This window comes from Asterias amurensis, chromosome 15 (genome assembly GCF_032118995.1).
Source record: "Asterias amurensis chromosome 15, ASM3211899v1".
Taxonomy (NCBI): Eukaryota; Metazoa; Echinodermata; class Asteroidea; order Forcipulatida; family Asteriidae; genus Asterias; species Asterias amurensis.
Genome location: NC_092662.1, coordinates 4,737,564 through 4,753,163, shown reverse-complemented (window position 1 = coordinate 4,753,163; position 15,600 = coordinate 4,737,564). Strand labels below are relative to the sequence as shown.

General features: G+C 38.7%; 3 protein-coding genes across 7 annotated transcripts in view; 2 read left to right on the top strand and 1 right to left on the bottom strand.

The window, feature by feature from the left end:
- The window catches only part of LOC139948351 (LIM/homeobox protein Lhx9-like), a 92,847-nt gene extending 88,134 nt beyond the window's left edge, over window positions 1–4,713 (top strand). For both annotated transcript variants that reach the window (XM_071946492.1, XM_071946491.1), the window contains 2 exons: window positions 277–482; window positions 1,183–4,713. In XM_071946492.1, the coding sequence (XP_071802593.1) occupies window positions 277–482; window positions 1,183–1,644 (668 nt within the window). In that variant the 3' untranslated portion in view covers window positions 1,645–4,713. The remainder of the gene's footprint in view (window positions 1–276; window positions 483–1,182) is intronic.
- Window positions 4,714–7,675: 2,962 nt separating this feature from the next.
- Window positions 7,676–14,063, bottom strand: LOC139948187 (small ribosomal subunit protein mS40-like). The gene is made up of 8 exons (XM_071946250.1): window positions 13,942–14,063; window positions 12,944–13,082; window positions 11,715–11,791; window positions 11,116–11,136; window positions 10,857–10,931; window positions 10,095–10,161; window positions 9,785–9,844; window positions 7,676–8,262 (listed from the first exon to the last, which is right to left on the bottom strand). Exons 1-8 carry the CDS (start codon window positions 14,056–14,058, stop codon window positions 8,180–8,182), a joined length of 639 nt encoding a protein of 212 aa, XP_071802351.1. The 5' UTR covers window positions 14,059–14,063; the 3' UTR covers window positions 7,676–8,179.
- Window positions 14,064–14,523: 460 nt separating this feature from the next.
- The window catches only part of LOC139947977 (serine/threonine-protein phosphatase 1 regulatory subunit 10-like), a 28,828-nt gene continuing 27,751 nt past the window's right edge, over window positions 14,524–15,600 (top strand). For 3 of the 4 annotated variants that reach the window (XM_071945912.1, XM_071945911.1, XM_071945909.1), the window contains exon 1: window positions 14,525–15,020. The gene's annotated coding sequence lies outside the window, so the exon portion shown is untranslated. Of the gene's footprint in view, window positions 15,021–15,600 lie in introns of all 4 variants that reach the window. The other variant, XM_071945910.1, reaches the window with a different exon arrangement.

Here is a 15,600-nt window from a genome sequence, read left to right as displayed (position 1 = left end):
AGTGTGCGCTTCCCGCTGCTCAAATATAGGATCCAAACTGTCCCAGCCACCGGGCAATCTCGGTGGTCTAGTTAAAGACATCTGCTCGAGATTGACAAAGGACGTGGGTCCGAATCCCACCTTAGTTATGTGATTTTGTTTCTTCACAAAACTCGAGTATAACTCTTTGTGAGATCGGTTGTGCGATCTCTTGTAAAGAACCCATGGATAGTCATAGTTCCATAAAGAGATAACTCTTAAACAATTCTGTCTTTTTCTCTCTGTTAATTTCTCTAGGTTTGGGTGGGGTTGACGGACATCTAGGACTGGACAGCGACGGGTACATGTCACAGCAATCACAGCGTACGAAACGAATGAGAACGAGTTTCAAACATCATCAACTACGCACAATGAAGTCTTACTTCGGTATCAACCACAATCCTGATGCTAAAGACCTCAAACAGCTCGCACAGAAGACTGGTCTCACCAAAAGAGTTCTGCAGGTAAATGACGGTATTTTTATCGCCATTTTTTTTTTTCTTCAAAGTATAAGGGGCTTTTCCAAACCTTTTCATGGCGCAGCCGATAACCATTCATTCAAACCATACAACTTCGGATCGTAGATTAGTTTGGCACGCGATATCTTGCCCCGCATCTGTGTATGTTTTCCCAGATTAGTCAAGCTGATTGGGATTGCATCAGAAATGTTCAAGAAAATGTACAATTGCGGTAATTATTATTGGGAGAAGCATTGATAGGTTTCAATTTCAGTTTCAAAAAGTTGGCTGATTAAAAAATCCAAGCCTTGTATCGATTAATCCACTGTGCTCATCTTGTGTTTTGAACTTTTAAAACAAATGCACGCAAAAGAACCCAGTGTCGTAAAGAGAAGAAGTTCGTCTGGCCAAATTTCATAAAGCTGTTCAGCAGAAAATACTGCTTGACAAATTTCTTTGCTAATAAAAATGAGTGGAGCACCAGTCTCAACAATCTAAACTCTATGGAATATTGACTGGTAAACTGTTTTGCTGAGCAAGATTTTTAAGTGCTTAGCAGGTTTTCCATTTAAGTTGTCAGCCTGACCCACAATTGGTTCAGGCACCCTGACTTCGACTGTGAGTCAATTATGACTGTGAGTTTCTGGGTTGCGTTATTCTTTCTGATCAAGAAATCATTTGGTTTCAAATTGTCCTTCCTTCCCAGGTTTGGTTCCAGAACGCCCGTGCCAAGTATAGACGGAGCCTCCTTAAGAAGGACCCCAACGGTGACAAAGGCGTTGATTGCTCGTCTCCCCAGGGAGACATGACCGGTACCTCCGTCTCATCCCCGTCAACCAACGGCCGTAGCAGCCCGACGTCGACGACAGCGGGCGTCTCCAGCCTCCACGGAGGGTGCACCAGCGGCTCTGAGCAGGGGTCCATGATGGGGTCTCCGGACGACGATGACGACCTCGATGATGACGCCTCATTTACCTCAGAGGGGCTGTCCTACAGCGAGTTGAAGAACGCCTCCGAATTGTCCCCAGCCGTTGCCGACGATGTCCTGACTATATCAGCCATGCCCGCCCACTCCCCGAACAACACCCTGGCAGGGGACTGCCTGCCCTCACCGAACGCCCTCAGCGGCAGTGTCTTGAGAACTAATCTAATCGACATCTTTAACTGATGTAAATAAATTGATCCGTGGTCATACCTCCCAAAAACATGACGAAAATAATTTCCGAAAAACCTGACAATATTTCTGGTGAAATATTTCCTCGAAATTATCCGTGTTTGTCCATGTTCAGGGGGGAGGAAAACGGCCACCGTCCCTTGACAATATTGTACCAGCCCTGAACATTTTACCTGGCTTTTCATGCATTGGGTTGCTGCTGTTGTTTGTTGTTGCTGTTGTGGGTGTTGTTGTTTGGGTGTTTGATTTGTATTACGACTGAGCTCAACACCATTGCCTTGTAGCATATATTAAAGGTACTGGACACTATTGGTAATTACTCAAAATAAAACAAGCAATGGAGAGCTGTAGAAATTTTAAAACATTAACACATCAAAGGTGTCCAGTGTCTTTAAGAAGGTTGAATACAGTTCTGGGTTAACAATATTTCAAAGGACTTCTGTATATACTGTCACCTCCTGCCTCAAAATTAACTTATTATTTTTCTCGTGTGATTATTGATATTATTATCAGACACTGTCGATAGATGTATACTTTATTTACTGTACATTTCAGAGTTAATATTTCATTGTAGTTTTGAAGTATGTTTTGTTTGTTTTTGATAACCATTTATGGTACTCAGTATTAATATCTTGCAACTAAAATTGTGACCACAAGGTTCCTAGAAGGGATGGATCTAAATCACTATTCTGCCATTTTTTGGTCGTGTTTCCAGCGTTTTACCATAGCGTTTTGTTTTATTTATAGAGCAAGGGTCCAGACTTGGTTCTGCCTGCAGCTTACCCCTATTACACTGTAAAAACAAGTGTTTAGGTTCTGTAACAGATTTCGAACGCGTCAAAGGTTTTAGGTTAAACACTTAACAGTGTATATGGCCCATAAGTTGTGTTGTAAAGCATGGGTTTAAACATCAAGCTTAAACATTTGGGGCGTTTAGTTTGACGCATCAGCCGTTAACATTGTGTTTAGGAAGCGTTTAAAATGTCCTCAGTACATCAAAGTTTGCTAAACACCAATGTTTAAGTTTGATGTTGTAACCACTACTCAACAACACAACTCATGGGCCCTATGCACTGTTAAGTGTTTAACATAAACCCTTTGACGCGTTCGAAATCTGTTACAGAACCTCAACACTTGGTTAGACTTGCCGCTAGTCTTTCGTGCTTTATACACGGGATGCATCGCACGTCTTCACTTCAAACTCGTTAGTTAAGTACAGTGCACATTATGTTATACATTGTCCAATAGTGAACTTACAGAAAGTGATGTAAATTGTGATCCGTCCCGTAATGTAAACACAAAAGTGACGTATAATTATGCATTAATTTGACGACGTCATCAATTATTTGATGACGTATTAATTGCCTTTTGTTTTCCCAACAACTTCTGCTCAGGAAAAGAAAGCAACATGTTTTTTTAATCTGAGGAGAGAAAAAAGTGTTCTGCAACTACTTCCGTATAAACTCATTAAAATTTTAATATTAAAAAGTTAAAACTTTTGTAACAAAGAACGTCGTGTAAATAATATTTGTATTATTTTGTTTCTGTCAACAAATCCATTATGCCTATGCTGCTGCACTACACAGAAACACTTTGTGTCTTTTTCACTTTTTATAACCACTTAAGAAGTGCCATGACTTGGGCCCGAACACACACTCTGACAATACAATATAGCTTTGACGGTTGTTTTAAAACAACTCCCCCAAAGTTTTCCCTGATAAAACACCTTTGTCCCACTTTCTTTTGTGCACGTAGAATATTTTGTTGTTTGTTCTTGGTATTGTTGTCGTAATTACTTTTTCTTCATTTTCTTCACTGACTGGAAATGATTTATATCTTAAACATACGGATGAACGCGCTTTATTGGAAACAATTTGTGAATGTTTTGTTGAAGTTACCAAACGAAGAAAAATAAGCCAGTTCCTTGCTCTATGCTCTTTGCTCTATGCACCCATGTTGACTTAAACAGAACGGTAGTTCACCAGTGTACTAGTGTTCGTCGACTATTGTTTCTACTTTACGTTGACTAAAACCGTTTATTCGACAAATTGATTATTAATGGGGTTTTGTATACTCATTTGATTGTAGTGAAGTTGTTTTCATTGGTTTAGAGACGACGTAATCTGTCAAAACGGGACGATATTATCGAGTTTTTGTTATAATAAAAAGTATTTTTTGATCCCATAGTTATGTTCAAGTTATCTGAGAAAAATAACACTTGGTGTGTTGATGGTGTTCCGTGGATGCTGTATGAGACACTTAAGAAAAAAGACCAGTTTCAAGATCAATCAGTTCAAAACTGAATGAAACGAATTGAAGATCATAACTATTTATTTACAGGATACAGGATTGGACGGTAAGAAACATCATTGTTTTTTTACTATTGAAAGTATGAAAACTTTTACTATAGAAATGGAAAGAAAATTCGTTTAAATTTTCAACTGTCCGAAAGATGTTGACAAAATAGGGACACCGCCAACATAGGGCTAGATAGCTCAGTTGGTCGCCGGTGTCGCATGCGATTATGTCCTTTATGCAATACTATCCGGAGGACACTGTTGCATATGCAATAATGTCCGCCGGACGGTTTTGCATATGCAATCGTGTCCGCCCGGACGCTGCTGCATAATGCAATTGTGTCCGCCCGGACACATTTGCATTATGCAGTTGTGTCCGCCCCGTGCAAAAACCGTCCTTGCAGTAAACTAAACGCCCTTGGTCGACGGAACTTTTGCCATTTTTTAATAAGCTAAGTGCATGCCATGAATGACAAGGGAAAGTTCGGCCGTTGGGTATTTGCTGCAATCATAAAATACGTGAACACTATTCATGCTGCATACACGTAGGTTCAGTGCATGCACGCTCGCTAACGCGCGCACATACAATACAGACAGGAGCGGACAGTATTGCATGGTGGACACAATCGCACCTGACACCGGCACGGTAATCCGGAGGTCGTTGGTTCGAATCCCACTCTAGTCAATTCTTTGTTCAACCCCGATCGAAACTTAGTTGTATATAAAACACTTACGTGTACATTTTTTTGCAAAACAATACACATCGTTGTACAAACAAATTGAATTATTAATGAGTGTTGTTTGTTTTCACTTTGTTAGATTAATTATTTATTAATAAATGATATATTTAAATGAAAGGAAAAACACAATGGTGAATTGTTTTATTATTTGATTTAAAATGTTGTCTTTTATTTGGATTATGGGCGGGGAGGGTACATGATTCTTTGAAAATGTCGTGGATTCAAACATCCTTTCTTTAAAATTATGACACAACATTTGAATTTGTGGGGGGGGGGAGATTCCTGTTAAGGTTACCCCAAACAAAATCTTTATAACAGGTCAATTAATGGCCCAATCCTGAAAATGTTATCTTGTAAAGAAATGCGATCATTATTAACTGATTAACTTTCAACAGATATATTTGCAGCAACCTATTTCTATCAAAACCTTGCCTTTCGGGTTTGGAATCAAAATACAGCGCTATATATTTGAGTGTACATTCTATTTTCTCTTTCTATTGAAATAAAAGGGATACCATTAGTTTGCTGACCTAATTCATTTTTTTATACAAATGAACAAACCCTGAAAGTTCCCTCAAAAGCTTTTAAAAACTTCAAAACACCGCTAAACAAACAAACGGCATTTTATATATCCTTGGAATCTGATTTACGGAGCATTTTAAACAAAATATATAACACAGGTTTTTTTTACAAATATTATTGACAGAGATATTTGGACAGTAGTCTTGTACATACAACTTGTTACAATACTAAGGACTTGTTTATAAGCCCATACTTTAGAAACTTTGGAAGCCAAATATTGTTCCTGAAAAAATTTTTATATACGGGGACAACAGAGGACACAACTCTTGAATATAGAAACTTAAGCTTCTAGGTTTATCTCATTAAGAAATTTAATAAGTTAAGATTCAAGAAAGAGGCGCCCCTACCATAGACTGGTGCCTTTCCTAACCACCAGAGACCAAGACTTCATGATGGTAAGTGTTGGACTCGGACCGCAGTCTCTGCAGTTCGTCTCTCTCTCATCCTCAGGGAAATCCCGGAAAGAAGCTTGAAAGGACAGCTTTACCCACCAATTAAGAGCTCTTTCCACCCACAATGGAAGGTAAGAACCACATCAAACTATCTGTATCATTCCTTAAAAACCTTTACACTAAACAATTTAACTTTAAGGGTTCATCACAATGCTACAAACATCCCTGGGGTTTTTGTTGGGGGGGTTTTACAGACTATGCATTTTTGTCAAGTATTAGTGTGGCCTGAACTCCTCCGATCCCATTTCCTCTCCTGTATAATGTGCACATAACTCCTAAAACTAAAGGCCACGAATTAGCTAGCAGTGCCCACATCACTGGGCATAGAAATTGCCGTGGTGCCCTTACTCTGCTTTTGCTCTAGTGCCCGGTGCAAGCTTCTTACACATGCAGCCCGTATGCCCCTTCATCAAGTGCGAGTTGAGGCCTGAAAGTATGATGAGGTTTGTTGGGTTGTTCCGATATCGTCTTCATCCATGAACATGGGATTAATGTCACTTCACACAAAATATTTTGAATAACTTTAGACTATTAAGTAATAGTTATTAATATTTGGCCTCCCAGTCCGAGTCTTTCTGAATCCTTCACTTTGTATGCGAAGTTAAATGATGAAGGCCTATTCAATTAAGATGGTTGTTTTAAATATTTGCACACATACAATCATTCATCATATTCTACACTAGAGGGCGCACTTCAATTTTAACAGTCTACCATAAACTAAAATTAAGCCTCAAACATCAAGGAAATGTCTGAGGTAGCATTAATCTAACCCCTAACCACCCAACCCACCAAATTAATCTGTGTTTTATTTGCATTCGGTTCAAACTGATTACCTTTCTCTATGAACTGATCAAGTTGTGCCACCAGAATCCAACAGTTTGGATCTTGAGTTACCTTCTGGTGTTGAAATTTGTTAAAGTGACTGTGAGTAAACAATCCGAGTTAACTAGGTTAACACTCGATGTAAATTATAATTATATGGCCAACTACTATAACAAACAGTAACTGTTATAGTGTAAGTATTAAGTTGATAAGTATCCTATTGAACTCTATATGGTGATCTATGGAGGAGTTTTCTTTGCATAAATCCTTACTCCTTTTGATTTTCTCAAGTAATTGTCCAAATTTATTACCCAACACCCCATCAACTGTTTGTCCGATACATTTCAACACCCACCCCCTAGTTCTGCATTCTTAATTGATTCAGCGCTACATTTAACCAACCAAGTGGATATATGGCATTATTTTTGCTGTACATCAAAGTTGGTAGCAGCAGTTATTACTTAATTTTGCTTAAGGGTGTTGCTAAGGACGTCCTACACTTCAACGCACGGTGATGTGTAAATCTAGCTGGCCGCCAATTCGAACATGACCTCATGGTCAACAAATCAGAATCCAAAGGCTTGGGTGGATCATGGGTGGTTAGTGCGTAAAGCGCTCACCTCTCACTCTCACCAGTGGCCCTGGTTGAGTTATGCCATGGTTCTCTTCTTAAAAAAAAGTTAACCTCAAGTTAACACATTTTTGTTTAACTTTGCATTCCTCCCTTACAGGCTAGTGGGTCCGTATTTAAAGCCCTGTGCATGTCACTATTGCTTGGAGCCTATCCAAATTCAAGCGATGCTGGGGAAAGGGCTTTTAAAAAGAGAGCATTAGATGATGTGACCTCTGACGTCACTCGAAAAACCATAACATGATTCGCGCACATACCGCCAGGCAAAACCTTTGTGTGTTGGCAGCCAGCTAGAAAGTACACGCAATCTTACCATGACTACGCGTCTTTTTCTCCTGTGAAACATGACGTGTACAGTGTTCTGTCAACAGAGGGCTGTTTGAATGTAAACAAAGGTCACATCCTCTATGGGTAACTTTGTGTCAAGTGAGCCAAAAATAAAACAAATTTAATTTAGGACCCAAGTAGAAAGCAGGCAGTTTGGAAATTTGAATTTTCATATACTTTTAATTCTTTATTTACTCTCATCAAACACCTAGATTACATGGTTTTTTTTGCATAAAACATAAAGCCAGTAAGCTTTTAACACGCAATATGATAAAGGCTTTGCAGTCAATGAGTTCTTTACTGGAATTTTCTTTCCAAATCAAGTGTTTGACTTAAACTTAAAAACAGTCCGTTACAAAAGATAAGCTTCTCTCGGAAAACTGGTTTCTATAAAACAGCAATTTTTTTAACGAAAACCTGAACTTTTTTCACAACAGTTTGTTTTTACGTTTATCACCCAATACAAAGTAGCAGTCCAATCCAATCCAGCAACAAGTAATGCGTCAGAGGTCCAAAACAATCATTAAATTTTAACTTATGTTGTATTTTAATTGCACTTTGGACTGATGTGTGAAATTCGGTTCGGAGGAGTGCAAAAATTCATAAAGTGAAGTGAATGTTTTCCGATAATAATCTGTGTTCGTGTGTCTCAATGATACTGATATGTACAAGTCGTCATCATGATGCTTTCATGCCAGCCGCTTTCCCGTAATAATCTCTGTAGTTGTACTGAACAAAAGGAGATGACATCGGAAGCAAACCTGAAACAAACAAAACAATAAATAAATGAGGCAGTACTGAAGTGATGTTCACCACTGAAGACATCAACTCAAAAGATTGCATGTTATGAAGATGGCATTTTTAAAATTCCTCACAAGAGCCTGTGCAACAGCCCATCCCCTCCACCCAGACACTTCCACCCAGACACCTCCACCCAGACACCTCCACTCAGATACCCATACACCCTCAATCCAGGTACGACTCACCCAGACACTTCCACCCAGACACCTCCACCAAGACACCCTACCACCCAGATACCCATACACCCTCGACCCATACACCCTCCATCCAGGTACGACTCACCCAGACACTTCCACCCAGACACCTCCACCCAGACACCTCCACCAAGACACCCTACCACCCAGATACCCATACACCCTCGACCCATACAACCTTCATCCAGGTACGACTCACCCAGACACTTCCACCCAGACACCTCTACCAAGACACCCTACCACCCAGATACCCATACACCCTTCATCCAGGTACGACTCACCCAGACACTTCCACCCAGACACCTCCACCAAGACACCATACCACCCAGATACCCATACACCCTCGACCCATACACCCTCCATCCAGGTACGACTCTACCAGACACCACTCCACCAAGTAACTCCACTCCCAGACCCCCCACCCTGCACCCAGACACCCACCACCCAGACACACCTACCAACCCAGACACCCTCCAGCAAGGTATGCCTCATCCCAGACACTCCACCACCCAGATAAACCTCCACCTGACAAAGAGACACCCCTTAACCCATCCAACCCTGACCACCCCCACCCCCCATAGTTGAACCAACTTTTTGTTTTTAAACTCAACACCATCCGAGAAATGACCACTTGCTTCCATGTATATACACAAAATAAAAAGCTAGTCAACAAACAAGATGCACGTCCACAATACACAGCAGGGCATTGCTGCTAACTGCAGCGATAACAGACAGCAGTTGAAGCTAATTGGTCAATTTGTAGAAAAATAGATTGCAATTTGGAGCTCTTATTATGTACAATCCGTTGGGGGTTTCTGTGTTTCAGAAAGAATATTGATACAATAGTATAAAAAAATTGTGTGTTTTGTACCTTAACGTGGGCAGTAATTGTGTACCTTTGCAAAGAGTCTGACCAATGCTGATTGCTTTTCTCAGTGCAAGACTTGTAGCCACAAATTGAAACCCTGAAGTTTTCCAGCAAGATTCAGTTCTTAAAAAAACTTCTAACTTTACAACTTGTGACCCTCAGCTGACAGATCAATTTGTAGTATTTGATAGAGAAAAGGATAAAATCGAACCCACACTCTGCTCTTATCCACTCAGCCATTACTCACCACATAAAGAGGTTCAGTTTATAAAGAGTACACTCTGAAGTCCTGAATTTCATTTTCTGCTTCGAAGTTTTGTTTTTCTGTCCTCTAAAAACAACGCTTCTGTTTATAAATAGTTTATTTTGCCAGTTCAAAGGATCTTGTTATAAAAGAGTCATAAGTACATGGGTTCTTACCATATGCTTGGGCCTCAGTAACAGCTTTGCGGAGAATTTTACACTGTGCCTGACAAACTCCTGCCAAAAAAAGAAAAGGAAAGAATAGTTTTAAAGTGGTTGTCTTTTTTGTCAGTAAAAGTCTGGAACGCCTCTCAGATTTTTCCCCATTATAATATTGTTAATATTAGTTGTCGTTCTTATATTATTCCAAATGTGCTCCAAAACATTTGCGAACAGTAAAAGCACTTTATGTAATACACCGTATACATCAACTGACAAACCTGTAAAAGTAAGAAGTGAAATTGGCAATTTTTAAAAATTGTTTTACCTGTGCGTTCATCCGAGTAGACCTCGTAAGAATGGGGACAAACAAACTGCTCCAAAAGTCTCACATTCTGCGAAGAAAAGAAGAGGAAAATTGAAGAAAAAACATTGACACTGTTGACAAACATTTGGTGACAAGATTAACCACTCCTACTGTAAACCATTCCATGTCATCATGTGTTGTTTCAAGTTCCCATTCATGAAAACCTTTCCGTTATAAACACAACCCCTGGGGTGGATTTCACAAAGAGTTAGGACTAGTCTTATTTATCTAGAGTTAGGACCAGTTACTCGTCCTAACTTAGGAATATCCATGCAATTTGTATATCTCCTAGGACTAGTCCTAAGTTAGGACTAGTCATAACTCTTTGTGAAATCCTCCCCTGAGCTCCCGTGGCCTGTTACCTCTGGGAGAGGAGAGAAGCCAGTTATAGTAAAGCATTTTGCTCAAGGACACAAGTGTCATCATGACCAGGATCCGAACCCACACTCTGACTTAACCACCAGAACTTGAACTTGATGCTCTAAACCACTTTGCCATGACACCCTGCACCCTAGTAGGGATATTATAAGAGCCCTTTATCCACCCCGGCCACAGATAAATCAAACACAATTATCTGGAAAGCGATCCCACTGACAATATTCAAAGCCAAAGTACAGGGTTTGACCTTTTTTGGTTCTGAGAGTGAAGAAGGATCCTTACAAATCACTCGTAACACAAATTATGTATTTAGGTTCTCTTCTGACAATATGACTTTTAACACACCTTGTAATGAACGACCAAGTTTTCATCTCGACAAATAGGGCATGGATTGCCAGAGATAATCCGCTTCACTCCTCGCTGCAAATTAAACAAATAAAAACAAACAAATAATGAAAATCAGCAAAAAAACAGAATAAGTTCCCCAAACAATTTGGCATTTAGTTCTTTCCGCAAGGGTAAAAAGAAAACAGCAAAAAAACTTTCTCATAACTATTTTATATGAGAAATTAATACCAATACTTAAAATATATTTTAAACTCACCACACATCTTTTCCGTGTTTTCTACAGAGAGAAGAAAAATAAAAAATAAAAATTAATCGATCAGTGAATTGCTCCAAAGTGGGTGTGATGTGCTTGGGGCATTATTTTGTCCAAATGTCTTAACAATGTGTGAAAACTTATTGTAGTCATTTTTGTAAGTTGTGCGTTGTTCAAAACCTGCCTTTGACATATTTTTATCCTTAATGTATTGAAAGTTCGTTGTTGTCAATTTGAGATAATGAAAATAAAATTTAAAAATAAAACAAAACAGTTCTTTATCTCTATGTATTTCTTTTACTGGACAAAAAGAAGCAGTTCTTTATCTCCAGTAAATTGCCAACTGATTCAGTCCTTAATGCAACTGATCATTGAGGATTAAACAAATAATAATAATAATTGAAGTGCTACGTCATCAAACTGAGTAGGTATTTCCATTCATTAAGAACACTTCCACTATCTGTTCACTTCATTTGTCCACTGTGGTTTGCTAGCCTCCCAGTGGTTGTTCTCAAGTTGTAATGGCATCTGCCCAGTACATAGTCAACCCTCCTACTGACTAATCACTCAATATCATCCATCGTTGTTTTTGAATGACTTACCTTCGGTGCTACTCCGCCTTTGTGGTTCCTTCTATAATCAGCAAAGACCGGCCGTTTGCCATATCTCTCAATGTAATCTGGAAATTGGAATAGTCAAGGGAAAATACAAAATAAGGATAACTTTCCAAATGGCACCATCACTTTTTCACTCATCTTTACAAAAAGGGATATCTCATCGAGGTAAATTAGATACTATATTATTTTATATTGAATAAAAAGTGGTGGCGCCATACAGAAACTTTTCCAAAAATAAAGTTATTGGGACCTCACTTTCTGTTTGCACAATTCTCAAAATGTATTTTATCAGCAGGATACCTATTGTCATCATAAATATTTTGACTTAAGCCGTGTTCACATTGGACTAACGTTTTACCAAGACAGTGGTTAACATTCCAAAAGGGGAAACTTACCAGCGTCCGCACTTGGATTTACTTGACTCGGGTAAACTAACCGAGACCGTGGGTAAACTAACCGAGCTGGCCCCCTGCGTGACGTTGAATAGTTGGATTATCACGAAAATATTATTCTTCCATGACAAAACATGTCAGCTTCTTCGGGCCACAGACGGATGGGAGATTTAACCGAGTGGTCGCAACCGCATTGGACTTTCTGGCTCGGTTAAACTGACCTGGTCAATCTTCCTGGGCACCTTTGGCTCGGTTAAACTACCCATTCGGGTCGGGTAAATTACCTGGAGGAAAACCTCCTGGGCTGTTCGCATTGGACTTAAAATGGGTAAGTTACCCATTGGCTCGGTTAGTTTAGCCAGATTAAGTCCAATGCGAACAGGGCTTTAGGTGCTTGTTCAACTCTTTCGATTCTGGTCTTGTAAAATGAATTCTAGTCACCCAAACATTTTTAGCTACAACCTCGACTGTATTGTAGCTTTCCCCAAAAATTGAGCCCTGGGCCCAATTTCATAGCTCTGCTAAGCACACAAATTTGCTTAGCATGAAATTTCTTCCTTGATAAAAACAGGATTACCAATCATATTTCCATTTGTTGCATATTGCTTTTTATTTGTATTCAGCTGTTGTTTGTTTATCCTCAAAAACATGTGGAAGTTTGGTTGGTAATTCTGTTTTTATCGAGGCAAAAATTTCATGCTAAGCATATTTTTGTGCTTAGCAGCGCTATGAAATTGGCCCCTGATCTTCTTGTAGACCAATCAAAGTACTTTGTAATAGCAAAAGTTCACAGCCTTTCGTAAACTTCTTTTGACGACGAACCTTCACTCTGCAGATAAGCAATTCCTGCAGCGATATCAGCTTCGGTCAGCTCCTTTTTCTTGACGACACTAGGATCCTCCTCTTGAGAGGAACATAGTCTGACAAATGACAAAGGCTTGGCTGCACTTCTGAAATATAACTACAAGAATTTTCAAATTGTTTTATTAATAGTCGAACTAAACAAAAATAAATCAGAACATTTATTTGAAAGAAGAAAATACTGATATAAATGAAAGAAAACAATACATTTACGCTTCTACTTTGCGTTAAATAACCTTGTGGTGCAGAGTGCCCTTGATGGGAAGACTATCTAAACAAACAAACAAAACAAACAAACAAATGACGTTGCATGTTATGATTGAATGATGATTAATTGCAATATGAATAAATCAAGCAAGAAGTTGTGTGCTTCAGTGACAAGAAGACAATAAATTAGTTAATATTCTTTATCCCCAATGCAAATTTAACATCTCTTAATATCGTTGCGCGGTACCTGCTGCCAAAACATAGGATTCGAACTGCCTCTAGCTACCGGGCAACCTCGGTAGTCTAGTTGGTAAGACACTGCCGAACATAATGTTGTTTAAACTCAATGAGAGGCACATAAAATGGTAAATAATCATCTTGCATATTGCATCACCCCTGCGGTGTAATGAAATCGTCCAAGTACGTCGAAAGACAACATGGCGGATATTTCCGTTCGTTACTAAATTCGGGGTAAAAAATTAAAAACACTTTTTTACAGTTAAAAATACAATTTTTCAACAGTTTGAATGTAATTGAGGTGCATATGACTCTTGTGCATATATTTACCGGTTAACTTATGTTCAAATGTTCTGAAAAGGTGCGTTTAAAAATTGTTGTGAGGGGTCGTGAGTTGTCGGTATTTAGTGCGACCCCTCCTGACTGATTAAATATCGATATAAACAAAACTTTAATCACGCACAACTTTCCTTACACGGACAGCTGTACTTGTTAAATATGTTTAAAATACTTACAGAGCTATTGGCATGAGAGACACATTGTAAAGCAGGTTTACAGCACACAGTATTCGTTAAAAACCCACGAATAACGAGTGGAGATGCGATGCAAACTCGTCTGATGGAGGCCGCCATGACAGTTTTTGTTTACCCTCGTTCGATAAAAAAAAATATTACAAGATATTTACTTTAACGAAGTAGTTGAAATAATTGAAGACTGCTGCGAATTTGTAAGTACTCAAAATGTTTAATTTATTTTGAATGATTTAAAGGAAATAATATAAAGGGGAAATTTTGCAAATTTTAAAAAAAAAATAAACAATGTTATTATGCCTCAGTTTAAACCTCTATCTTACTATTAATTTATACCTCAAAATGAAATCGTAAATATTTTGCTCTTTTATTGCAGTTACTAAAAACATAAAACAAAATAGTAGGTAATACACATTTTTAAGTGCTTATAAAACACATGAGGTTTTATATTAATGATTTATACAATATTTTATTATTTTTAAACGATATAAAGTTAGAGGGTCAGCTTTATTTTCAGGGCGTCTCTTCTGACGTCACGCACAACTCAACATTTTACGATAGCGCATGCGTATTCAATTCAGTTCTGTAGTTTTCATCCGACGTGGGCCCGTAACGTTGTCATGTTGAAAATATTGAAAGTCAAAAATCACCTTAGTTTTGCAAATCCAGCTTTTCAGTTTTACATTATATGACCAGTAGTGTCCTATAGATCACGAAAACTGTTATTAGGCACACTTTTACAGACAATACAATGGCTGTTTTAGGAGGGAAATAGGACGAGCTTTTTCGAGTTAAAAGAAAAAAAGATGGCGGGTGTCAGTTTTGTGAAAATATGTGAAGGAGGTTGAGTCAGTCGAAATCCATAATTCTTCGGGAAAAAAAATCACGTTGCCCGCTGTTAAATACCAAACTAGTAAATCATCAAAACACTGTATGTTCTTGAGCAACTACAGTAGTAAATACAGAAATCAAACTGTTAATGTATCTGTAAAAAGAAAGGTTTTTAGTCGTCGTGCTCGATGTTGAAGTGCCATCCAGACTACCTTGGACTGTTGAAAAAAAATGTAAGTGTAACTGCGCCGTTTTGCGCTAAATTTTACCTATTTCTTTATGGAATTATGACATAAGTTGCTGTGCAGAAGAACCAGTAAGTATTATCAACTTAATGTCTTTTAGATTTTGCTTGATATTCTTTATTTTCAGGTGGTAAATTTGATGTGTTTCTTCGACCATTTTGTTAGATGTTATTCAGTATTTTACGCACAAACACTCGGTTGTGCGTCCATTGTATAAGCCCGGAGCAGGCTGGCTGCAGAGCTCTGGCACGTAGAGTGCAATGTGTGTGTGATGATGAGAGCGGCGTAAAGGGTGCCATTGTACAAACCGCGCCTGTTGTGTGCTGCTGTACAGTACTTTGCATAAATGATTGACAGGTTGTATGTTGACCACTCGCTTTCATTTTTGTGCATCATGGATGTAGTTTTGGGCGGAGTTTATGCGCCTGGTGCTTGCAACTTGCAAAGTGATTGGTTAAACTTTTTATTTATATTTGCATGGATGGTTAGTAGTTTATGGGAATTATGGTAACTATCTCTTTACTAATGTTTTGCATTTTAGTTTATTTTTAATCAAAATGAAAATATT